The sequence below is a fragment of the Pongo abelii genome, chromosome 18, assembly GCF_028885655.2.
Source record: "Pongo abelii isolate AG06213 chromosome 18, NHGRI_mPonAbe1-v2.0_pri, whole genome shotgun sequence".
NCBI classification, from domain to species: Eukaryota; Metazoa; Chordata; class Mammalia; order Primates; family Hominidae; genus Pongo; species Pongo abelii.
The window spans coordinates 26,302,875-26,329,285 of record NC_072003.2 but is presented as its reverse complement, the minus strand read 5'-3'; the positions used below and the strand labels follow the sequence as shown (position 1 = coordinate 26,329,285).

At 46.3% G+C, this 26,411-nt stretch overlaps 2 protein-coding genes and 1 pseudogene across 7 annotated transcripts in view; 2 read left to right on the top strand and 1 right to left on the bottom strand.

Annotated features, from left to right (window-relative positions):
* The window catches only part of LOC100456655 (cytochrome b-c1 complex subunit 2, mitochondrial), a 30,319-nt gene extending 29,140 nt beyond the window's left edge, over positions 1 to 1,179 (top strand). The window contains exon 14 of the mRNA XM_002826213.5: positions 914 to 1,179. Coding sequence (XP_002826259.2) covers positions 914 to 997 — 84 coding nt within the window. The 3' untranslated portion in view covers positions 998 to 1,179. The remainder of the gene's footprint in view (positions 1 to 913) is intronic.
* Positions 1 to 20,951, bottom strand: part of PDZD9 (PDZ domain containing 9) — a 45,777-nt gene extending 24,826 nt beyond the window's left edge. For 2 of the 6 annotated variants that reach the window (XM_054533644.1, XM_054533645.2), the window contains exons 1-4: positions 20,822 to 20,951; positions 14,164 to 14,343; positions 6,416 to 6,605; positions 2,098 to 2,482 (exon numbers count right to left, since the gene is read on the bottom strand). In XM_054533644.1, coding sequence (XP_054389619.1) covers positions 2,098 to 2,482; positions 6,416 to 6,605; positions 14,164 to 14,343; positions 20,822 to 20,852 — 786 coding nt within the window. In that variant the 5' untranslated portion in view covers positions 20,853 to 20,951. Of the gene's footprint in view, positions 1 to 1,752; positions 2,483 to 6,415; positions 6,606 to 7,737; positions 7,786 to 14,163; positions 14,344 to 20,821 lie in introns of those variants that run through there. The other 4 variants (XM_054533641.2, XM_054533643.1, XM_002826214.3 and 1 more) reach the window with 4 other exon arrangements.
* On the top strand, positions 17,908 to 19,499 carry LOC103892642 (islet cell autoantigen 1-like; annotated as a pseudogene).
* Positions 20,952 to 26,411: the final 5,460 nt, after the last annotated feature.

The following is a 26,411-nucleotide window of genomic DNA, read 5'->3' as shown; positions in this document are numbered from 1 at the left end:
TTCATCTTATATCCTATCATTATGTGCGTCCCAACCCAACTGCTTCCACCACCACCTCTCCTTCATAGTAATAAGATAAGCTGGCCTGACAGAATATGGGGGCTGCTGCTTCACCTACACCTGACTCATGATACTACACTTAACCAGCCTTTGAACTTGGAAATAGTGGCATAAAGGATCCTCTAGGGTATAAAGTTCTACTTTTAAGTTAACAATCAATGTATTTTTATTGACCCAGACTATTTGCCATTGTAATACCGAAACAGGAAAGTATATCCCTGCCTGAAGCCACACTACTCTGTTTGACAGTGTCAGTGTTGTTTTCCTTATCTCTCTTTGAACAGCTACCCTCTTACCAAAGCGTTGCTCTTGCTTGCTTCATTACACATACAATGGAACTTTCAGAGAAACAGCTAAGCTTTTCCTCCCACACTGTCACATATTAAAGCACCAGCCATCTCCTAGTTAATTTTCACAACAGCTATTATAGTAATTGCTGGCTTAGAATGTCCTATCCAAGGCCGGGTTGGTGGCTCACACCTGCAACCCCAGCACTTTGGGAGGTCGAGGTGGGTGGATCACTTGAGGCTAGGAGTTTGAGACCAGCCTGGCCAACATGGCGAAATCCCGTCTCTACTAAAAATACGAAAATTAGCTGGGCATGGTGGTACATGCCTGTAATCCCAGCTCCTTGGGAGGCTGAGGCAGAGAATTGCTTGAACCTGGGAGGCGGAGGCTGCAGTGAGCCAAGATCGCAGCACTGCACTCCACACTGGGTGACAGAGCAAGACTCCATCTCAAAAAAAAAAGAATGTCCTATCCATAAATTCTTGAAATGACAAAATAAGTTCACCTGCTTGATGATATATATTTTTATTTTTGTTAATTTTGTCTTTTGTTTGTTTCTTTAAAGGCTGCAAAGAAGTTTGTTTCTGGCCAGAAGTCAATGGCAGCAAGTGGAAATTTGGGACATACACCTTTTGTTGATGAGTTGTAATACTGACGCACACATTACAGGAGAGAGCTGAACATTCTCTCAGCCCAGAGCAGCAAACACATGAAAGTCAGAAGTCTCTAATACAACATTTGTCTTTTTTCCAGTGAGGTAAAAATAAGGCATAAATGCAGGTAATTATTCCCAGCTGACCTAAAGTCAATAAAACATTCTGTTTAAGTGTTTTTCTTACGTTTTTCTCAATGAGTTAATCAACAAGTATTTATTATGTGCTGATATCTTTTAGATGCTTTAAAGGAGACAGGAATATAATTACTGAGTATAGAAGCATCAGAAACTATTAAAATTAAGGCTAAGTGGCTATTGGGGTAAATAGTGCCAGATTACTATTGGTGGCTTTTAAGATGAAAGTAAGTTCAAAATTTGTCATTTTGGGTATCAACAGCTAAATGGTCTGGTTTTTACCCCTGTTTTGCCTTTTATGCAATAAAATTATTTCCAAAAAACATACATTTCCTATCAATCATATCCTATATTCCCATTCATTCATTTTTTTATGTCTGATTTATCTTCACTGACAGAGTTTTGTTTTTCTCTCATCTCTTGTCTCTCCCTTATCTGTTACTATCCTGTCTCTTCCAAATAATTAACTCTCAATTCAACATTTACAGTAAAAGGAGGGCTGAAAAGGGGGAAAAAAAGAATTCTAATGTGAATAACTAGCCAAAGAATTATGTCTCTTAGTTATTTTGATTATAGTACTTGAAGTTTACCCAAAAAAAGAGAGAAACTAAATATTTAAAGAAAAATGTGGTGTTTACATAAAGTGACATTCTCTACTATGTTCAGACATTCTGATATTGGATTTCTCTACTGCATTTTCTAAAAGAAAGAAATTCTTCTCAGAAAGGAGGGTCTTATTTTGAAAATAAGATTTGCGAGGCCTGCAAAAACCCAGGGAAGTCTTTAGATAATCCTGTTGAAGATCATCTCTAAAGGCTTTATAATGCAGTCATAAGAGAAGAGAATTGGTGAGTCTACAGACAGTTCTTGATAAGTATAGCAAACTTGTGCCTGGTGAGGCACAAAACTTGGGTGTCTGCAAGATAAATGCTCGTATGACCACAGATTTGCTAACCAACCTTTGATACCAGTTGGGCTTTACCCTCTTCAACTTGGGCACAATCTTCCAGCCAAAATGCATCTGAGATAGAGGAGGTAGAGGAGGAAGAGCTTTCATTGTCTTGCTTCACCATTATCCAGTATGGAGAAGGGGCCCTCACTTCTTTCTTGTCATCTCTGTGAATCATCACGTCACAATTAATGTCTTTTCCTACACTAATAGTATGGTTCTTCTTATTATATCCATGCCAGTCTCTGGAGATGGATATTGGTCTCCTTGCAGGGTGATGCACAGTTGACCACGGATATCTATAATATTGAAGTCTTTTATCTAAATCTACATTTTCATTATCATCACTGCTTGTGAAAGATTCATCTTTTGCCAGCTCAATTTTCTTTGGTGTGCTGAAATGAAAAGAATAGTGAATAAAATAGATTCTTCATGTCTAAACATTTATGGTCCCCTAACAAGATGCCTTATAACTTGCTTTGACTCATAAAAGATACAATTTAGCTTTAGCACTACCTTTCTGTGTCATTGAAATGTTTCTCTTTTTTAAATTATCTTGAAATCTTTTTCCATTTCTAAATGGAAATCAAATTCTCTCTTAAATTACTTCACCATACCTTAAAAAGTTTTGCACAGACTTATACTAGGCTACTGACCAGAACATTAGGAGGTGTTAAAGGGTAGGTTAATTTCACTGCAGCTAAAGTGACAGGTTCAACCTGGCCATCTCCTGAGAACTCTATTCTTGTGGCTCACGTGGCATTAACACAACATTACTGATTTCCAGAGGAGTCAGGAAGTCAGGAAATAGTGGGCCTTAAGGATCTTCAACATCCTAGTCATTAGTAAGTCTTCGAGTCTTTTTTTTAGAGAGGGTCTTGCTCTGTCACCCTTGCTGGAGTGCAGTGGCACAATCATAGCTCACTGCAACCTTGAATTCCTGGGCTCAAGTGACCCTCTGGCCTCTGCTTCCTGAGTAGTTGAGACTACAGGTGTGTATGCTGTATGCCACCACACCTGGCTAATTTTTATTTATTTTTATTTATTTATTTATTTTTAAAACAAGATCTCCCTATGTTGCCCATGCCTGTCTCAAACTCCCGGCCTCAAGCAATCCTTACCTTGGCCTCCAAAGTGCTAGGATTACAGGCATGAGCCACTGTGCCCAGCCAGGTTTTTGTTGTTGTTGTTTTTAACTTTCTCCAATTATTGACTTTCTTGATTGTTGAAACTAGGTGGTGCTTGCCTGCTAGCACCTCCAGGTCTCTGAACTTTCCTAATGCCTACAGTACCTGTGCTTGCTTTAACTTTCCAGAATGAATGCTCTGTCACCTGCTTTCCCTCATCCTGGTGCTGTTGCCCAGCAGAACCAAAACTAGATCTTTGTGATTACCAATCTCTGGTACATTCTGCCCTGCTAAAAGGAAATAGGTTTCTTCCCTGCCAACCTGTTAAGACTTCTGGTGTTATCACTAATAACCTTGGCGGTCTGCCTGTTGTGTTTGCTTCCAAGAATTTGAATGGCTTTTCCAAAAGTTTATCTCTTCCAGTAATAAACAGTTGATAACGAGTAATTTTTACTGAGAGCCACTAGTCTTAAATACTGATTTTCTTTGTCTAATTTGCCTTCAGACACACCTAGGTCTTCCTGAACAGCACATGAATTTTTTTTTTAAATCCAAGTATTAATACCTTTTTTTTCAGACTGCAGGGGGAATCCTTGGCAACTCTGATGGTTAGGTAACCATAAGGACAGGTAAATTGTCATTAGGTAATAAAGCCACAACCCTGCAGAGGTCAGGGTTGGCTGGAAACAAACTTTCTATACCACTTGGCCTACCCAGAGCGTTACATGGAGAATTTCCCCAGTGTGTATACCCACTGCCATTTTCTCCTGGAAAAGGTTATACTAGCTTTGTGAAAGCAGCTTTTTCCTTCTTCTTTCCCTGCCCCGTTACACATAAGTTACTAAAATGCCTTAGATATGGGTACTTTGCCTAATTAAGAAAGGGAATCAGCAGGTGCTTGGTATTGTTCTTTTAAGTTTGTGAGTTTTCGCCTCATACTTAAGTTGTACTGTTCTGTCCTTTCTTTGCTTTTGAATGGTCAATCTACCATCCTTAGAATTTAATATTCTGGATCTCAAAACTCCTCCATGTAATGAAAATGCTTAGAACATAGTTGTTATGTAATCAGATAAGCCCAGGCTTTTAGAGTTGTGCCCTCCAGTGTAGGAGTCGCTGAGTAGGATTTGATTGTGAGTTGTGATCGTGCTACTATACTACAGCCTGAGTGACACAGTGAGACCCTGTCTCAAAAATAAGACTTTTAAAATTAAAAATTAAAAACAAATGAACCACTGACCACATGAAAGTCCTAGGGCAATTTTAGCAAAACAAGACAGACTCAGTCCCTGCCTTCATGGAGTTCACATTCTCCCAGGGAAACACAGTGAACAACTGATTACACAGATTATTTCATTAAAATTGGGATAAATGTGAAGGAGCGAGCTGTGAGAGCATATGTCAGGTGGACCTGTTTCTAGGAAGACCCCTTGGAGAAGTTACACTGGAGCCTTCAAGGGTGACTACTGAAGAGCAAAGTTACAAACATGTTGCAGACAGAGAAGAGCAAGTGCAAAGACCCTGAGGCAAAACAAAAGGCAGAGAGCTGGAAGCTAAAGGGGGCTAGAGAAGGATGGGGAAAGCAGTATGAGTTGAAGTTGGAATGGTTTGCAGAGGCCAGCTGAACCCCATAGAGCATTATTGGCCAATGTGAGGATTTTGACATTTATCCAAAGAACAAAAAATCTTAAGAGATTTTTTGCAGGAACATGCCAGGATCAGATTTGCATTACAAAAAGATCATTCTGGCCAGGCTTGGTGGCTCATGCCTGTAATCCAACACTTTGGGAGGCCAAGGCAGGCAGATCACCTGAGGTCAGGAGTTCTAAACCAGCCTGGCCAACATGGTGAAACTTCGTCTCTATTAAAAATAACAAAAATTAGCTGGGTGTGGTGGCATGCGCCTGTAATCCCAGCTACCCTGGAGGCTGAGGCAGGAGAATCACTTGAACCCGGGAGGCAGAGGTTGCAGTGAGCCAAGATCACGCCACTGCACTCCAGCCTGGGCGACAAGAGCAAAACCTCGTCTCCAAGAAAAAAAAAATACAGTTTTGGTGATAATACAATTTGAAAGTAATTAGCATGTGGATAGTCATAGAAATCACAGGCATCAATGAAACTGGCTAGGAGAAAGGACACCAAGAGGAAACGGCCAGAGGTAACAGGAAAATCAGGGGAGTGTGGTGTCACAGAAGCCTGGGAAGTGCTATTTCAGGAAGAGAGTGGGTGGAAATTGTTGAGTGTCTAATGCTGCTCAGAAGCCAAGCAAGATAAAGACAGAAGAATCTAGTGGGATCAGAAGTGTGAAGGCTATGGGTGGCCCTGGGAAAAGGACTCAGCCAAGCGATGAAAGCAAAGCCTAGATTGAAGTGGGTGGAGGAGTGTCTGGGAAGTGGCATCTCTCGAGGAAACGGAGGTGTCTAATACAGCTTTTAGCAAGTTGGGAGGGGATGCAAAAGACTCCAGTGGCTTAAGAGGGTAGGGAGAGGAGAGTGGACTGAAGATAGGATTTGCCAAGATGGGAGAAGTTTAAAAAGGCTTAGATGTTATTGGGAAGGACCCAGAGAACAAAAAGTTGAATATGCAAAAGAAAATAGGATTTGCAAGAAGCACTTTTTTTTTTTTTTTTTTTGAGGCAAAGTCTCGCTCTATCTCCAGGTTGGAGTGCAGTGGCGCGATCTCGGCTCACTGCAACCTTCAACTCCCTGATTCGAGCGATTCTCCTGCCTCAGCCTCCAGAATAGCTGGAATTACAGGCACGCGCCACCACATCCAGCTAATTTTTGTAATTTTAGTAGAGACGGGGTTTCACCATGTTGGCCAGGATGGTCTCGATTTCCTGACCTCGTGATCCACCCGCCTCAGCCTTCCAAAGTGCTGGGATTACAGGCATGAGCCACCACACCTGGCCCACAAGAAGCATTTTAAGGGCTGACTCAGGAAGGAGGGGCACCATGCAGGTAGGAATGGGGACAAAATTCCCAACTGATGACTTGTTTTTTAACTCCAAGTTGACTTTATCATGCTTTCTCATATTAGATTCTACAGATCTAATACCAGAAACCCAGGAAATTACTCTGACAGTGTCACCAGTCCTCCTGTCATGATCCTTATCATTTGATAATTGTCACATTAAACCATCTATGCCTCACAGGCCCTGGGATTCTGTATTATAACGAAGAGTTCCTAAAATGAACTATTTACCTTGTTACTGGGAATTTGACCTCAGGGATTAAATCATATATTTCTTGCCATTCTTCAGGAATGTTAATAAAATCTCGGTAAACCTTGATTTGTAGCACTGTTCCAATGGTGATATGTTGCAAAAGCTGTAAAAATTCTCGAAGAGTATATCCTAACACATTGGCAGGGCCAACATTAATCAGAACATCACCTGAAGAGGGAAAAAATTATATATCAGTAAAACTAGGGGTTTAAAGGGACTATATTATTTCTGGCTTTATTGTGAGGTATTTCATTTTATGGGTTCATATTGTTGATTCTTTTTGAACCAAAACCAGGCTTCAGCCTTTTTTTTTTTTTTTTTTTTTTGAGATGAAGTCTCACTGTCACCCATGCTGGAGTGCAGTGGCGTGATCTTGGCTCGCTGCAAGCTCTGCCTCCCAGGTTCAAGTGGTTCTCCTGCCTCAGCCTCCCAAGTAGCTAGGATTATAGGCATGTGCCATCATGCCTGGCTAATTTTGTTTTTTTTTTTAGCAGAGATGGGGTTTCACCATGTTGGCCAGGCTGGTCTCAAACTCCTGACCTCAGGTGATCTGTACACCTTGGCCTCCCAAAGTGCTGGGATTATAGGCATGAGCCACTGTGCCCGGCCCAGCCTTTATTTAATAAAGATGTTCATCTCCATGGTATGAATGTCCTTTGCATACTGAAGAAGGTATGCAAGATGTTTCTTAATAGCAGTATATTAGTAGACATTATATAATGTTTTTGAGACGTTTCTGAAGTTCTTGGTGTGACAGAGGCTAAAAAACATTGATAATCGGAACCAGCTGTTAGGATTCTAAAAATAGATTAGTTTCAAATAAAATGAATGGCTGTTACTAGGAAAGAAAAAACCACTTACACTAAGTGATGAATAAATGACCTACTTTCTATTATACCTGCCTGGCAATTTCCAGTGCCCTCCACAGTTAATAGACCATATTAAACATAAAGCCTTTCATTTTAATTCTCTACCCTTATGCAGTATTAGTTGAGCAAATAATTCTGTATAAAACATTGGGCAATTAGGCATGCTTTAATTAACTGTAAGATGTGTATGCAGTGAGTAGGTTGGTTTAAAGGGATTTGACAGCTAGGTTTCCCTACCTTAGGGCAATGCGGGATAGGGAAAGAAACAAGATGGGCAACCATGCAGCTTCCAAGTCCCTGGCAGGTGGGAAGAGGACTACATCTTGAGCACTAACCCCCGAAACCCCCAAATTGAAGGAAGCTAAAAAGACCAATTATTCACTTGCTCCAACCTCCCCCATGTCCTCACCTCCAGCAGCTAGGTCACGGACCTGTGAGTGAGATCCAGCCACTTGACACTCCCACCTGGGTCACTGAACCTGGAGGAGGAGATGCAAAAGAGTGACAGGAGCTTCTAGTTGCTAGGGGTAGTTACACACAGCTCTTGGTTCTCTCACCATTTTCCAAGCCTGCTTCTCCAGCCTTTTGGGAGATTCTGTCAGACTCAGTATCCCAAATTCATGGCATTAACAGAAGTGTTTTCTGTTTTTTGCAATGAGGAACCCTGGCTGCTACAACAGCATTCAGCAAGACTTCAGAAAGGAATACAAAGGATTTGCTTTTTAAGGACCAGCTCACATTGGGCAAAATCTTAAGTCTTCAGATCTTACTAGTACTGACCTTCTGGAGACCCTCAATCAGCCTCATTCTAAGACAGCTGAAGCCTAACCTCAGAGAAGAAAAGGGTCAAGAAGTGCCTTCTCTGATGCATGCACTGGGCTTCAATCAGGAATTACACTGATCCCAAAAGAAGCCTCCAAGGATTCCAAGGACAAATGTCCATAGCTCTAGATCCTATCAGAAACAAAGTTCCCAGAATTCAAGAAAATGAATACTTAGAAGGGTGGAGAAAAACCTACTTTGGTCTTAAGCAGTAGCTGGGGGTAATGCAATCAACCACGTATCTGAAGCTTACTTCAGAATGAAACAAGGCTACCTGCAGCTTGAGCAATATGAAACAGCTGCTCATCCTACTGAGGTTAATTACAATGGCAAAAAAAAAAAAAAAAAAAAGAAAAAAAAACCCTCCCCGGATGAGCTTACTTACCTAATGTTAAAAGCAGTGTTTATAGCTGAAAGCTATGGCTTGGCATTCTGCTTAATTATGTTGTAAAAGGGTGACTTTTATCAAGAGGGCAGAAAATAAACAGCTTAATTTCCTGACCGTTCTGGCTGTAAGCCAAACATGTCAGCATGTGAATGTGATTACTCTAGCAATAGATATTAACATTGCCCTTCATACAGAAACACCAATTTGGTATTTATGAACACCAACCTCATTACACTTTTTTTTTCTGTTTTAATGGGCTATAGGATGACATTATATAAACTTTGTCTCAATTACCTACATTAAATCAACCTTGCAGCAGCCAAGCCACTACTGAAAAATATTTTATCTTTTTCATCTCTCCCAACTAGGCTGGAAGTCCCTTAAGTTCCTCACGGCTAGGGACCACGTCTGTGTCGTTCACCACTACACCCCCAGTGCCTAGCTGGGTGTCTGCACACACCAGGCCTTTAGGAAATGCTTAGGCAGTAGCCAGTGCATGACTTGTATTTACTGTTGAAGCTACATTAATTTCTTTTTTTTTTTTCTCTCTTGAGACAGGGTCTCACTTTGTCACCCAGGCTGGAGTGCAGGGATACAAATACAGCTCACTGCAGCCTCGACCTCCAGGGCTCAAGCAACCCTCCTGCCTCAGCCCCTGGAGGAGCTGGGACTACAAGCGCATATGCCCACCATGTTGGGCTAGTTTTTGTATTTTTTATTGAAATGGGGTTTTGTCATGTTGCCTCAGCTGGTCTCGAACTCCTGAGCTCAATTTGCCTGCCTCAGCTTCTCAAAGTGCTGAGATTCCAGGTGTGTGCTACCGCACCCGGCCTACATTAATTTCTTAAGACTTAGAATATCAGAATCTGTTAAGGCCATACTGGCCAAAAGGAACTAAAAGTTTAGCCAGAATAAACTAACACTAAACTAAATTAGGAAATCAAGGTGAAACCCTATCCTGAAACACCAAAGGAGAGAAATTTCAGCACATAGATAAAAGATAATGGGGCTGGGAGGAAATGGGGTCAAAGAAATAGCATGTTTCTACAATTATCATCTCTCAAGATCTTATCATCATTGTCTAAAACCACTGAGTTACAGACTTTAAAGCCTAGAATGATGCCGAGGAGAACTGGCAGGCTTGTCACGAAGAGATTTGGGGCTCTGGACTTCCTTTGTATTCAAATCTCATTTCTAGTTGTTAGGCAATTGGCTAGAAAGGTATGGGCTTTCTAGGCAGACATGGGTTCAAATCCCAACTCTGAACACAGACTCAGTTGTATAAGATGAACAAGTTATTTCTCTACGCCTCTATATTTCATTATCTACATTTCAGGAGTGTGCAAACTTTAAATTAGATAACACATGTGGGGCCCGGTGAAGTGGCTCATGCCTATAATCCCAGCACTTTGGGAGACTGAGGCAGGAGGATTGCTTGAGCCCAGGGGTTTGAGGCTGCAGTGAGCTATGATTGCGCCACTGCACTCCTGCACTCCAGCCTGTGTGACAGTGAGACCATGTCTCTTATTCAAATAAAATTAAAAATTGGAGTTACAAAAAGATAATAGATGGGGAAATATCTCCCACAATGCCTGGGACAAATATTCATTTATTATTTATTTATTTATTTATTTATTAAGCAAAGACATAACAAGTGAGCCACTACTTTAGGTGTGACAGTTAATATTGTCAACTTGATCGGATCGAAGGATGCAAAGTATTGTTTGCATACTGGGTGTGTCTGTGAAGGTGTTGCCAGAAAAGATTAACATTTGGGTCAATGGACTTGGAGAGGCAGACCCAACCCTCAATCTGGGTAGGCACCATCCAATCAGCTACCAGCAAGGCTAGAAAAAGCAGGTGGAAAAAGGTGGAATGAGCAGACTTGCTGAGCCTTCTGGCCTTCATCTTTCTCCTGTGCTGGATGCTTCCTGCCCTCGAACATCAGACTCCAAGTTCTTTGGCTTTTGGACTCTTGGACTTACACCAGTGGTTTGCCAGGGTTTCTCAGGCCTTCAGCCACAGACTGGAGGCTACACTGTTGGCTTCCTAGCTTTTGAGGTTTTGGGACTCGGACTGAGCCACTATTGGCTTCCCTGCTCTTCAGCTTGCAGATGGAGGGGCAGAACAATATGGTTTGGTTCTGTGTCCCCATCCAAATGTCATTGCCGATTGTAATCCCCACATTTTGAGGGAGGGACCTGTAATCCCCACCTGTGGAGGGAGGGAGGTGATTGGATCATGGGGGTGGTTTCCCCTATGCTGTCATGATAGTGAGTTCTCATGAGATCTGATGGTTTTATGAGTGTTTGACAGCTCCTCCTTCACACACTCGCACTCTCTCCTGCCGCCTTGTGAAGAAAGTGCCTGATTCCTCTTCCACTATGATTGTAAGTTTCCTGAGGCCACCCCAGCCATATGGAACTGTGAGTCAATTAAACCTCCTTCGTTTATGAATTATCCGGTCTCAGGTAGTATCTTTACAGCAGTGTGAGAATGCACTAATACAGTAGGTGAGTCCTAGATTTAAAAGATGAAATTCAAGACTGCTTCTAACCTCAAAGAGCCCACTAACTATAGCCCTGCCATGAGATTCTCTGTTGCCCACCTAAAAGCATACTCCTGTCCCACTCTAGCACCCTGGAGTATGCACCCGGATCATCACCCAGCATCTGTCACCTGACCTTGAAGAAGCTGAGAAGAAGCAGAAAACCCCACGGGGCCTGTCCTGGAGTTCTTTTGTTCTGGTAAGCCCAGAACTCTCCACCGGCCGCCGTTTGTTCTCCACCATCAAGTAGTGATGTGTGGGGAAAATGCTTTGGATTTTAAGGTAGAGCAAACTGTTTCATAAAACCCATTATGTATCTGCTTTCTTCTTTAATCCATTGCTTGGAACCCTGAGCTGCAAATTAGAATCACCTGAGGAGCTTTTAAAACATAAACTGCCCTGTCCCAGTCCAAGAACGATTGAATCAAAAACCTGTAGGGAGATAGGGACCAGGCATCTTGGTTTTAAAAACTTCCCAGATGATTCTAATAGGTAACCAGAGTTGCAAACCAGTGGCTTAATCCACTGGGACCCCCATACAGCCATCATTTTTTATTAAAACACACACATGCAAAAGTCTAGAGAATCTGTAAGAACGGCCTAAGAGATGATTGCCAATATTTCTATAGCACTTCAGTTTTAAAAGCACTTTCATAAAAATTATTTCATCAGGTTGGGCTCAATGGCTTACACCTGTAATCCCAGTACTTTTGGAGGCCACATGGGAGGATTGCTTGAGGCCAGGAGTTTAAGACCAGCCTGGACAACATAGTGAGACACCACCCACCCACCACCTCCACTGCCCACATCTACAAAAAAAAATAAAATAAAAATTAGCTGGGCGTGGTGGTGCACGCCTGAGTCCCAGCTACTCAGGAGGCTGAAGCAGGAGGATCACTTGAGCCAACAAGTTTAAGGTCGCAGTGAGCTGTGATCAAGCCACTGCACTCCAGCATGGGTGACAGAGTGATGCCCCATCTATCAAACAAACATGCATTATTTCATCAAATCTGCGCAACATCTGACAAACACAGGAATATCCCAATTCAAAGATGAGGTGACTAAGGCCTGAAAGGTTAAGTGGCTTTGCCCAGGGTCACAGAACTAAAAAGTGTCAGACCCTGAGCCTGAATCAGGACAGCTAACACAATATGTTTTTTCCTTCTCACCACTGCGCTAGGCCATTCTGCCTCCCCAACTCCTGGGTACAGCACTAGGCCCAGGCCAAGCACTGAGAAAACCTCTTGAACTGCATGGAAAATTCATTCACCCAAAGACACGAGGAGCAGGGCAGTATTGGTAAAGCCCTTAGGCTCTGGAGTCTGACAGAGAAGGTTCAAATCCCAGCTCCTCAGAATGACCATGGGAGAGTTACTAAACATCTGATTCCTTGTCTGCAAGGTGGTTTCATGCAGAATCTAGCTCAGGGATTGTGACAGTGAAATGAGATGATGCAGCTAAGTGTTAGCAATGCTTAATACTGCCTACAAAAGAAAATATCTTTACGCACCGAGAGCCATAGCTCTCGGTGACCTGAACAAGGAGAAACAGGTGACCTGGACAAGGAACTGAATCTCACTGACCTTCATTAAGTAAATTTAATTTTTTTTTTTTAGAGGTAAGGTCTCACTCTGTTACCCAGGTTGGCATGCAGTGGCACAATCATAGCTCACTACAGCCTCGGCCTCCTGCGCTCAAGTGATCCTCCCACCTCAGCCTCCCAAGTAGCTAGGATTACAGGCACGCACCATGCCGGGCTACTTTTGTTTTGTTGTAGAAATGGTGATATGGTTCAGATTTGTGTCCCCGCCCAAATCTCATGTTGAACTGTAGTCCCCGGTGTTGGAGGAGGGGTCTGGGGGGAGGTGACTGGATCACAAGGGCAGATTTCCCCCTTCCTGTTCTCATGATAGCGAGTGAGTTCTCATGAGATCTGGTTGTTTAAACGTGTGTAGCACCTCCCCCTACTCTCTCTTCCTCCTGCTCCAACCATGTAAGACGTACCTCCTTCCTCTTCACCTTCTGCGATGATTGTAAGTTTCCTGAGGCCTCCCCAGCCATGCTTCCTGTACAGCCTGCAGAACCATGAGCCAATTAAACCCCTTTTCTTATAAATTACCCAGTTTCAGGTATTTCTTTATAGCAGTGCAAGAATGGACCAACATAGACAGCATCTCACTGTGTTGCTCAGGCTGGCCTTGAACTCCTGGCCTCAACGGATCCTCCCACCTTGGCTTCCCAAAGTGCTGGAATTACAGGTGTGAGCCACTGTACCCGGCCACAATTAAATGAATTAATATGCCCAACAGTGATAGTTATATAAGTGATAGCCATTGGCTGGCCCATAGAAAGTTCTCAACTAATGTCATATCCTTTTTTTTTTTTTTTTTTTTTTTTGAGGCAGAGTCTCACTCTGTCACCCAGGCTGGAGTACAATGGTGCCATCTCAGCTCACTGCAACCTCTGCCTCCGGGGTTCAAGAGATTCTCCTGCCTCAGCCTCCTGAGTAGCTGGGACTACAGGTGTCCGCCACCAGGCCCAGCTAATTTTTGTATTTGTATTTATTTAATTTATTTATTTAATTATTTTTTGGGACGGAGTCTGTGTCACTCAGGCTGGAGTGCAGTGGCGCGATCTCAGCTCATTGCAACCTCCGCTTCCCGGGTACAAGCGATTCTCCTGCCTCAGCCTCTCAAGTAGCTGGGATTACAGGCGTGTGCCACCACGCCTGGCTAATTTTTGTATTTTTAATACAGACAGGGTTTCACCATGTTGGCCAGGCTGGTCTCGAACTCCCTACCTCAGGATCCACCCACCTCAGCCTCCCAAAGTGCTGGGATTACAGGCATGAGCCACTGCTCCCAGCCAGTTTTTGTATTTTTAGTAGAGACGAAGTTTTACCGTGTTGGCCAGGCTGGTCTCAAACTCCTGACCTCAAGTGATCCACCCCGCCTTGGCCTCCCAAAGTGCTGGGATTACAGGCGTGAGCCAGCATGCCCGTCATATCCTTATAGTTACATTGAAACCCAGTGACCCGAGTCGCCCTGCAGGCAGATGGGCAGGATGGGTGGTTGGGAAGCATGGCGAAAGGGCAGTCACCTGGCTGGAGTTTCCCGTCGTTGGCTGCAGCCCCCTTCCTGATGAGGTGGGTGATCTGGAGGTAGGGTCCATGCTGGATGATGATGAGGCCTAATCCCAGGCTGCCCACAGCGAGTTTGGTCTGCTGTGTTTCGCTCAAGTTGTGTACAGATGTTTTGACCTTGATGCTGACTTCTCTTTCTAACCAAAAGAGGGGAACTTACTTCAGTCCTTCACCAAGACAGAAGCATGGCCATACCCACTGGGGTTCTGAAGCCAGATCCCTGGGACAGTTATTTAATCCCTGTTCCTCAGATTGCTTGTTGGTAAAATGAGGATAAAAAGTCTTAACCTTGGAGAGCTCTTCTGAAAATTAAATGCTTGCATTAAAGGGCTTTTGCAGAGTCTGGCATATTGTGAGTGCTTAATCAATATTAGTATTATCTGTTCACTTAACATATTTATTGATACAGACAGTGTGCTAGGCTGGGTTTACCATGGTGAGCAAAACAGATGTGTTTTGTGTTGGGTTTTTTGGGTTTAACAGACAAGGTCTCACTCTGTTGCCCAGGCTGGAGTGCAGTGGTATGATCAGGGCTCACTGCAGCCTCCATCTCCTGGGCCCAAGGGCTCCTCCCACCTCAGCCTCCTAAGTAGCTGGGACTACTGGCATATGCTACTATACACGGCTGATTTTTATTGTTTTTGTAGAGACAGGGTCTCACTATATTGGCCAGGCTAGTCTTGAACTCCTGGACTCAAGCAATCCTCCCACCTCAGCCTCCCAAAGTGCTGGCATTACAGATGTGAGCCACCGTGCCCGGCCCACATGTGTTTCTTGTCCTCATGAATTTTACAGCCTAGTGGAGGGGACAGATATCAATCAGTCATGTAAATATATGTTGGATAAAAAAACTGTAACTCATGCTGTGAAAGAAAAGGACGGAGGACTCTGAGAATGAGTAACAGAGGGCCAAAGTCTCATCTGGGGACAGCGGGTCAAGCTTCCAGCAGGGCTAAAATTTGAATTAAGGCCAAAAGGACCAATAGGAAATATTTAGGCAAAGAAAGGTGGATCAGGAGCGCATTGTGTTAAGGTCTGAGAAAGGAAGGAACCGTCCCTGTCAGAGGAGGGGGAGGCAGGAGGAGCGAGGACCAACCAGACAGAAGCTGCTTCTCAGACTTCCTTAGTGAAAAAGCTCCGAAGTGAGTAAAGCTGGACATGGTTAGATGAAATGAAATGAAATGAAAATGAAAGGGTCCCCCATCTGGGAAGTGAGGAGCGCCTCTGCCCGGCTGCCACCCCGTATGGGAAGTGAGGAGCGCCTCTGCCCGGCCGCCCCGTCTGGGAGGTGAGTAGTGCCTCTGCCTGGCCACCCCGTCTGGGAAGTGAGGAGCGCCTCTGCCCGGCCACCCCGTCTGGGAAGTGAGGAGCGCCTCTGCCTGGCTGCCACCCCGTCTGGGAGGAAGTGAGGAGCGCCTCTGCCCGGCCGCCACCCCGTATGGGAAGTGAGGAGCGCCTCTGCCCGGCCGCCCCGTCTGGGAGGTGAGGAGCGCCTCTGCCCGGCTGCCACCCCGTCTGGGAGGAAGTGAGGAGCACCTCTGCCCGGCTGCCCCGTCTGGGAGATGAGGAGCACCTCTGCCCGGCCGCCCCGTCTGGGAGGTGAGGAGTGCCTCTGCCTGGCCGCCACCCCGTCTGGGAGGAAGTGAGGAGCGCCTCTGCCCGGCTGCCCCATCTGGGAAGTGAGGAGCGCCTCTGCCCGGCCGCCACCCCATATGGGAAGTGAGGAGCGCCTCTGCCTGACCACTCCGTCTGGGAGGTGAGGAGCGCCTCTGCCTGGCCGCCCCGTCTGGGAGGTGAGGAGTGCCTCTGCCCGGCCGTCACCCCGTCTGGGAGGAAGTGAGGAGCACCTCTGCCCGGCTGCCCCGTCTGGGAGATGAGGAGCACCTCTGCCCGGCCGCCCCGTCTGGGAGATGAGGAGCACCTCTGCCCGGCTGCCCCGTCTGGGAGATGAGGAGCACCTCTGCCTGGCCGCCCCGTCTGGGAGGTGAGGAGCGCCTCTGCCCGGCTGCCACCCCGTCTGGGAGGAAGTGAGGAGTACCTCTGCCCGGTCGCCCCCTCTGGGAAGTGAGGAGCGCCTCTGCCTGGCCGCCACCCCGTCTGGGAGGAAGTGAGGAGCGCCTCTGCCTGGCTGCCCCATCTGGGAAGGGAGGAGCGCCTCTACCCAGCCGCCACACCGTCTGGGAAGTGAGGAGCGCCTCTGCCCGGCCGCCCCGTCTGGGAGGTGAGGAGCGCCTCTGCCCGGCTGCCACCCGGTCTGGGAGGAAGTGAGGAGCGCCTCTGCCCAGGCGGCCCCGTCTGGGAAGCGAGGAGCGCCTCTGCCCGGGCGGCCCCGTCTGGGAAGCGAGGAGCGCCTCTGCCCGGGCGGCCCCGTCTGGGAAGCGAGGAGCGCCTCTGCCCGGGCGGCCCCGTCGGGGAAGTGAGGAGCGCCTCTGCCCGGCCACTCCGTCTGGGAGGAGAGGAGCGCCTCTGCCCGGGCGGCCCCGTCTGGGAAGCGAGGAGCGCCTCTGCCCGGCCGCCCTGTCTGGGAGGTGAGGAGCGCCTCTGCCCGGCTGCCCTGTCTGGGAGGTGTACCCAACAGCTCCGAAGAGACAGCGACCATCGGGAGTGGGCCATGAGGACGATGGCGGTTTTGTTGAAGAGAAGGGGAGGAAGTGTGGGGAAAGGAAGGAGAGATCAGATTGTTGCTGTGTCTGTGTAGAAAGGGGTGGGCATAGGAGACTCCATTTTGTTCTGACTAGGAGAAGTTCTTCTGCCTTGGGATGCTGTTGATCTATGGCCTTTCCCCCAGCCCCATGCTCTCTGAAACATATGCTGTGTCAACTCAGGGTTAAATGGATTAAGGGCGGTGCAAGATGTGCTTTGTTAAACAGATGCTTGAAGGCAGCATGCTCTTTAAGAGTCATCACCACTCCCTAATCTCAAGTACCCAGGGACACAAACACTGCAGAAGGCCGCAGGGACCTCTGCCTAGGAAAACCAGAGACCTTTGTTCATGTGTTTATCTCCTGACCTTCTCTCCACTGTTATCCTATGACCCTGCCATATCCCCCTCTCTGAGAAACACCCAAGAATGATCAACAAATACTTCATGAATTAAAAAAATAATAATAATAAAAGAAAAAATAAATAAAATAAAATAAATAAATAAATAAATAAATAAAAAAAAAAGAAAATGAAAGGGTCCTGGCGCATGTCATGGCAGTGACAGCGGAAATGAGCAGTGGATGGATCCAAAAAGCACATGGGGGGAAAATCCGAAGGCCTTGGAGACAAGGGGTAGTGGGAGGGGTTGAAATATGTTTTCTACAGAACCAAATCTCACAAGAAAAATTTCAGGGACTAAAAGGACATTGAAAACAACAAGTTAATTTCCCAAGAGGAAGCTGCTAGGAAACTCCTTTTCGGTACACAGGAAGCTCCTGGGGAGATCTGTTTTCAGCACACTTTTCCAGCATTTCACACACAACTCCTTTCCATAAGGACAGGTGACACACAAGCTTGCCAAGTCCATGTGACTGGTGTTTTCAGGGCCACTGCTGAGGGAGAGGCTCCCCCAGCTCCCTACCTCTGGCTGTGGGGAGCTGGAGGGGTTCATGGCCCTTTCCTCTAAAGCAAACGTCCTTGCCCATCTCCAACTTCACCTTCCCCCAAACCACAGATGCTCTCTGTTTGGGAAAATAAAATAGCGTAATATAAACAAGATGCCATCTTCAGAGACCTTTCAGGGTTCTGGGAGCAACTGGGGGCAGGATATGTCCTGCCTGAGCCTCTGGTTCCTGAGCAGACAGAGAAGTCACATCTTGGGCAAGGTCCAGTGGTTCCTATCTCAGTTTGTAAATTCAATATGCTTATAAGGTAAGCTACCAGGAGCCCACTTTTAAAAGTCAGCAGGGTTAAGTAAAAGAAGCCAGACTCAAAAGGCTCCTTACAGAAGAAGGACGTGTCTCAGGAGTTTGATCCAGACCTCTATAAGCAAATGCAGAAGTTCGGGAAGGCAAGAAACACAAGTACATCTTGAAAAAAAAAACAAACTTTGTGCAAGGCACGGTAGCTCATGCCTGTAATCCCAGCACTTTAGGAGGCCAAGGCAAGCAGATCACGAGATCAGGAGTTCGAGACCAGCCTGGCCAACATGGTGAAACCTGTCTCTAAGATACAAAAAATTAGCTGGGCATGGTGGTGCGTGCCTGTAATCCCAGCTACTTGGGAGGCTGAGGCACAAGAATCGCTTGAACCCGGGAGGCAGAGGTTGCAGTGAGCTGAGATGGTGCCATTGTACTCCAGCCTGGGTGACAGGGCGAGACTCCATCTCAAAAACAAAAAGAAATTATCTGGGCATGTTGGTGCATGCCTGTAATCCCAGCTACAAGCCTGGGTGACAGAGCAAGACTCCATCTCAAAAAAAAAAAAAAAAAAAAAGAGAAAAAAAAAACCTTGACAAAGTGAAGTTGGATGTGGATCTTCTTGGAGCAAGTAAATACGTGCAATCTCCTGTCTCAAATGCTAGCAACATACCAGACCACTCTGCTTCATTTTGGAGAGAAGACTTCTCACACTATGGCAGCCATTCATGAGAGCTTCACAGGTTATCAGCCATATGGAGTCACTACTTTAAAGTGCTTACAAAACCCTATGAAAAAACTAGTTGAGAAAGAAGAAAAGAAGCTCACCCAGCAGGAAAGCACAGATGCAGCAGTGAAGGAGCTGAGTCAATTAATTTCATTAGAGGATGGAAACCGCTACAAGGGAAAAACTGAAGATGGAAAAAGTATTTTATGTGTCTTAGGCAAAGGTTCTTCACACAGTGCATGCTCAGGATGAACTATTAGACATGAAACCTGAGGAAGGTGCTCGCTTGGGCCCAGTGGCAGGGACCCTGGAACCCGAAGGTACTGACAAAGATGACCCTACTGCTGTTGAAAGTGAGATCTTCAATGCTTCCTCCCTGGAAGAGGGTGAGCTCAGAAAAGAGTGAGCCGCTGTGTTTGGGGACAACCAGGTGGAGGAGGCAGCACTATGGTCCTGGGAGAGCCAGACCCCAAGCACCAGACTAAAATATGAAAGACTTACAGGTTTTGCTACAAGTCTAGTCAGACAGCAATGTCAACCTTCCCAAGGACAAGCAGTCCAAATGACAACAGCCCTGCAGTGAAAAAGCCTAAGGCTGCCTGGCACCTGCCTGCCTGGTTCAGCCTCTTCGCCAACATCAAGTCTTGTCAAATCCTGATGCTGTGCGGAAAAAAGCCATAAAGAACAAGAATTGCTCAATGCAGGAGTCTGCAGCCTTCGGTAAGCCCACCTGGGGGCTAGCAGAAGTATAAAGTGATTAGAGCCTGGGCAACACAGTGACACCTCATCTCTTCTATTTAGGCCGTGCGTGGTGGCTCACACCTGTAATCCCAGCACTTTGGGAGGCTGAGGGTGGGCGGATCACTTGGGGTCAGGAGTTCGAGACCAGCCTGGTCAGCATGGTGAAACACCATTGCTACTGAAAACACAAAAATCAGCCAGGCGTGGTGGCTCACGACTGTAATCTAAGCTACTCTGGAGGCTAAGGCACAAGAATCACTTGAACCCGCCTGGAAGGCGGGGGTTGCAGTAAGCCAAGATCATGCCACTGCACTCCAGCCTGGGTCACAGAGCAAGACTCTGTCTCAAAAAAAAAAAAAAAAAAAAATTAGCTGAGTGTGGTGGTGCATGCCTACAGTCCCAGCTATGGGAGGCTGATGCAGGAGGATTGCTTGAGCCCAAGAATTGGAGGCTGCAGTGAGCCAGGAGCATACCACTGCACTCCAGCCTGAGTGGCAGAGCAAGACCCTGTCTCTAAAAATAAAATATAGTGACCCGTATGCTATTTTAAGATTTATGTGCCCTTTTAATAAAAATGAAAGGGCCAAAGTCCCTATTTACATTGGTATAATTTTTTAAAGGCTCCTTACTATATGATTTCATTTTTATGATGTTCTCCATGGAAAAGGCAAAAAAAAAAAAAAAAAAACACTAAAAAACAGATGGGGGTGTGACGAGCTGCAGTGGGGTGGGGATTGGCTGCAACTGGGCATTGCAAAGTAATTTTAGGGAGTGGTGGACCTGTTCCCTATCTTGATGGAGGGGGTGATTCACTGTGGGTACAGCTTGTCAAAACGGTAGCTGTACTTTTAAAAGGGGGGATCTTACTGCATGGAAATTATACCTTGATAAAAATAACGATGGCCCAAGGCAGGCGGATCACTTGAGGTCAGGAGTTTGAGACCAGCCTGGCCAACATGGCGAAACCCCATCTCTACTAAAAATAAAAAATTAGCTGGGAATGGTGGCAGGCACCTGTAATCCCAGCTACTCGGGAGGCTAAGGCAGAGGAATCACTTGAGCCTGGGAGGCAGAGGTTGCAGTGAGCTGAGATCGCGCCACTGCACTCCAGCCTGGGGGACAAAGCAAAACTCTTTCTCAAATTATGATGATGATGATGATGATGATAATAATAATAATAATAATAACGATGGAGAGAGGTTATCTCCAAGGCCAAGAGTGTACCGTTGCCATTTTACAGAGGAGGAAACTTGAGGAAGGCTTGGTCCCCAGAGCTTCTTCACCCGCTTCCTTCTCCCCAGTTACCTTTTCTGTTTTTGCGGGAGGCCTTCTGCATGGCCCCGGGAGGTCAGGCAGCTCGGGAGGGCCTCCCGGAGCAGAGGCTGGAGTCAGTCCCAATGCCAACAGTTTCGAACCTTGCCCGCGGGCACCGCCCTCGGGATGGCCGCCAGGGGGCGCTGCGCCGCCGCTACCCAGAAATTGGGGGCAGTGAGCTCGCCGCAAGGTTTCCCGTGGACCCTGCAAAACGTGGCGTGGGCATTGCACGCCGGTGTACTGTATGGAAACTTCTGCAGAGGTTAGCACCGTGCCTGACCCACGGTGGGTTCTTCATTCCTTCTTATCTTTTTCCTTTTCTTTTTTTAAGAGACGGGCGGGGGGGTGGGGGTCTCACTATGTTGCTCAGGCTCAACACAACTGTTGCACTATGGGCTCAAGCGATCTGCCCGCCTCAGCCTCCCAAAGTGCTGGGATTACAGGCATGAGCCACCGTGCTTGGCTTCTTCATTCATTCTTGGTGAACCTAAGAAATAGGGAGGGGGAGAAGGCACAGAGCACAGAGGAGGGTGTCTCAAAGATGTGAGGTGGTCTGCAGAGGAAGATCACAGCCAGAAGATCACAGATCACAGAATACCTAGAAGATCAGAGAGTCTCCCGCTGCACTCCTAATAATGGTATTTTAAAAAAATTGTTACATCAGTAGCTCCAATGCTTTGGAACTGCACTTTTTTTCATGAATGTTTTGAATAAGAAAAGGCCCCAGGGTGGCCTAAAAAAAAAATGAGTCACTATTAGGAGAGGCACTATTAATGCTTCCTTCTTTTTTCCAAGATAATTCTTCCTCCCACACACATTCACTCATACAACAAGTATTTACAGGGAGCTGTTCTGTCGTTTACTGATACTGGGGACACAACAGTAGGCAAGACAAACACATAAACACAGGCTCTATCCTCTTGAAACCTGTACTTAAAAAACATGAAGTGGGCAATTTTAGGAAAATATAAATTATTAAAAATAAATTCTAGGCCAGATGTGGTGTCTAACACCTGTAATCCTAGGTACTCAGGAGACTGAGGCAGGAGGACTGCTTGAGCCCAGGAGTTTGAGACCAGCCTGGGCAACATAGCGAGACCCTTTCTCTATAAAAAAATTTAAAAATTAGCTGGGCTTGGTGGTGCACATATGTAGTCCTAGCTACTCAGGAGGCTGAGATGGAAGGATCACTTGAGCCCAGGATTCAAGGCTGCAGTGAGCTATGGTCCAGTCACCGCCTTCCAGCCTGGGTGATGGAGCAAGATCCTGTCTCAAAAAATAAAAACGAATAAATGAGTTAATAAATTTTAGAAGAAAGAGAAAACCTAATGAGGTAGGCCCTGGTGTTATCCCCAGTCTGATGAAACTGAGAGGCTAAGCACCTTGCCCCATCCCTTCAACAGTCATTAAGCACCTATTAGGTGTCAGGCACTGTGCAAAGATTTCCATGGTAGATCTGGTTATGTCCAAGCTTATTCTGTTGTGTCTGTGGCTCTACACAGACAATAAGCCAGGCAGATTCCTTTTTAGGTTCCTTTTTTTTTTGAGATGGGATCTCATTCTGTCACCCAGGCTGGAGTGCAGTGACAAAATCTCAGCTCACTGCAACCTCCGCCTTCCAGGCCCAAGCGATCCTTCCACCTCAGCCTCCAGAGTAGCTGGGACCACAAGCCTGTGTCACCGCGCCTGGCTAATTTTTGTATTTTTAGTAGAGACAGGGTTTTGCCATGTTGGCCAGGCTGGTCTCCAACTCCTGAGCTCAGGTGATCCACCCGCCTTGGCCTCCCAAAGTGCTGGGATCACAGGTGTGAGCGCCAGGACAGATTTCTCATTAGATAAAACCTGTGTCGCAGAGACCAGTACAAAGGGCTATTCTCCACCTCAAGTCTCCTGTGGGTGACTTCTTGTGACAGGTCACCTTTCCTCTTCCAAACAGTCTGGCAGGGGTCTACATAGATACCAACTTAATTCTATCATAAAATACATCCTTTTCCTCCATCTTCCTACCAGCAGGGGAAGGGTAAGAGTTTGTGGGAATAGAGCCCATCAGCATATATGGTTCTGTGATGGAGCACATATATGTGATGGACCACATATATGGTTCTGTGATGCAGCACATCAGTGCCTCGCCTCCCCTTAGTCTTCCCTCCACCCCAGGCTGAAAAGTGTCTTTAGAGTGGAGGTCTCTACACTCCACCAAGCCAAGTCACACTGATTGGTGGAACTGCAGGATACAAACTGTCGTGGGTGCTGTGCTGCCCAGATCCCCCTTCAGGGCTGAAAGACTTAGACTTCCCACCCTCACTACTACTACTGGCTGAAAAGAACCCCTTGCCCAAGATCTCACCTTCCCAGATTAACTAGCATCTGGTGACTGGTCAATGCAGGGCCATCCCAGGTTCAGAACTCCCCACGCGGTCCACTGCAGCCTGACTTTTCCCTCTGCCCTGTCCTGCTTCATTCCTTTTTTTTTTTTTTTTTTTTTTTTTAAGACAGAGTCTCACTCTGTTGCCTAGGATGGAGTGCAGTGGGGTGATCTCGGCTTACTGCAACCTCCACTGCCCAGGTTCAAACAATTCTCCTGCCTCAGCCTCCTGAGTAGCTGGGATTACAGGCACCTACCACCATGCCCAGCTAATTTTTGTATTTTTAGTACAGACAGGGGTTTCACCATGTTGACCAGGCTGGTCTCAAACTCCTGACCGCAGGTGATCTGCCCGCCTCAGCCTCCCAAAGTGCTGGGATTACAGGCATGAGCCACCACGCCCGGACCCTGCTTTATTCCTTCTTCCAAAGAGTAGATGCTAGGATGGATCACCTAATACCCAGGTAATAATGAGGTGCTCATCCCTGGTTCAGGAGGAGCATAGCTAGCCTCTGGCAGAGGGAAACTCTAAGATGGCTAATTTTTTATGGGCAGTAAATGGGATGGTATACCAGGGGGTGGAAGCAGACAAGAGTATTCAATCACCAGGAAGGAATCAGCCTGAGACTTCACATTGGAGCAGGGAGGAACATTGGGCACCCACATGATCTATTTAGGTGTCTCTTAGTACTCCTTTGCCCCATTTGGACAGTAAATGGACAAATACAGCAACCACTGCCTGAGAAGTGCACAGCAACTAGGTAGGTGCTCAAACTCTCTAGGGATGGAGGTCTAGGCCACCCGATCACGCAGGCCACCTAGATCATCTGAGGTGCTGGCAGAAGGGGAGAGGTTTCTAGGATGGATAGAAGAGGGGACTGAAGGGTATGTTCATTATGCCTCTAGATGAGCTGTAGCGGCGGCAGGAGCTGTAGTTCCCACTAACCCTCCTCTATACGTTTCCCACAGGAAAAGATGCCCCAGGGTCCTGAAAGTGCTGCTCTCCAAACTTAAGTAGCAAATGAGAGGCACAGCACCATGTGAGCACTATTGCAAATGCTGCACTACACTGCCTCGGCCAGGACTGAAGTACTATTCTCCGCCTACCGGGAGGTTGGTAGGTTGACAGATCTCAGCTGTCAGCCCTCTTGAGGAATTGTCTTTGTCTAAAGAGAGCTGCCCTCCAAGCTCCATGGCAGGTCAGTGCAGGGATGAAAAGGCTTGGCCCCTTTACCCCAACTCAGGCCAACTCAGCAGCTATCCTAGTTTCAGAACTCTCCTGGGGGTCTGCCAAAGCCTCCCATGACTGCAGCACAGACCGACTTCTCCCTCTTCCCACCCCTGCTTCCCTTTCCCCATAGGACTTGATTCTCAAAGGCTCTCTAATAAACTTCCTGCACTAATCAATAATCACATTTCTGAGTCAGCTCAAAGGGAACCAATCCATGAAACAAACTGAGATTTGAGCCCGGGCGCAAGCTGCTAACTCTGGATTTAGTTTCTTGTGTCTTCTCTAACCCCAGAAACCCCAGGTACATGTGTGGTGCATCCACCATGCTCTTGGCCCACGAAACCTAACCCCTAGGGAGACAGTGTGTTTATTGTCAGGCTGAAGATACTCCTTAAAGAGAAGAGTGATCACACAGTCCCTTCTACAGCTTTGCCCGTGGTCCCATCTGGATTCAGCCTCTTCTGGCCAAGGCCTACCATCCATCACAATAGAGCATGCCATGTTCACGGCCCTTTAACAGCTGCAGAATGGCTATTTATGACTTCAGGCTGCACAGCATATCTCCCTCCTCGAAGCCTTCTATGTTCTTCTGGGTCCCCAAGGCTTTCTGCCATAAGGAGTCTTGTGGCTCATTTCTGAAAAGTCCCAGCTGCTCTGCTTAGGGGTGGGTGAGAGGATGGGACGCTTCTGTCACCGAGGCCAGGAGTCTTGTTAGGCCAGATGGGGGGAAAAGGCCCAGAGAGGTGACATGGCTTTCCCAAGGTCAAGTCAGTAGCAGGGCAGGAACTAGAACATAGTTCTATATTCTCTCTGCTTCACTCCCTCACCTCTCCCAAACCCTTAGGGTTTGCCTCTGCTAAAATCTAGACTGAGATACAGAGGAGAAGGGAACTGATCTGTCCTGCAGATCTCAGAGACCGGGGACTTTGAAACACCAGCCAGGCACAGTGATGTGGGCCTGTAGTCCCAACTACTTGGGAGGCTGAGGTGGGAGGATCACTTAAGGCCAGGAGTTCAAATCCAGCGTGGACAACATAGTGAGACCCTATCTCTAACAAAAAAAAAAAAAAAAAGAAAGAAAGAAAAGAAAAGAGCTACGGGGATAAAAAGAGGGATTAATGGGAAATCTGTAAACAGTTTGGCCCCTGCCAACCCCACCTCCCATTCTGGATGGTAGGAAGGGATGGGATAGGTGACTATTCTCTGTACTGATGTGCAGCCATTAGTGTGATAAAAATGTTTTAAATTCTTTTAACTCAATACTGGTTGTTCTTGTGCTTTAATCTTAGAGCCAGAACCATTTGTAGAGGGTAAAAGGAAGAACTGTATTATTTATTTATTTTATTTATTAGAGACAGGGGTCTCACTGTATTGTCCAGGCTGGTCTTGAACTCCTGGACTCAAGCGATCCTCCTACCTCAGCTTCTGGAGTAGCTGGGATTATAGGTGCAAACCACCACGCTTGGCTACTTGTATTTATTGTAAACACAAGAACCTAATCATCATCATTCTATTCAGCTGGAGTTAGAATATGTGCAAACTGTTCTAACATTCAGCCCTAGGATTCTTTTAAGCTGGCCAGTAGAGAACATCAGTGGATATTATCTGGGAATTTAGTCCTGTATAGTTACAGTTTCTTCTATCACTGGGCAATAGAAAACTCCAACAAGAAGCCAAGAATATGACTCAGTTAAACTTCTCCAGTACTTATTTTAAAAAAAGAAGAAAAGAAAAAAGAAACTAAAGACTATTGCAGTAATGCGATATGCATTATATCTGGATCCTTGGAGTATATGAATTATCTTGTGTCAATTTCTGTGGCAGAGGAAAAATAAATTGTATAATAACAAAAAAAATCCTTTCCCCCAAGAGACCAATGTTTGGACAGAAAAGTCAATATAGACCAGCAATCAAACCCTTCCCTCTCCAAGCTATGTAGTGACACTGATACTCCGTTGCACATTTCTGCAAGGCTGTTGGATTTG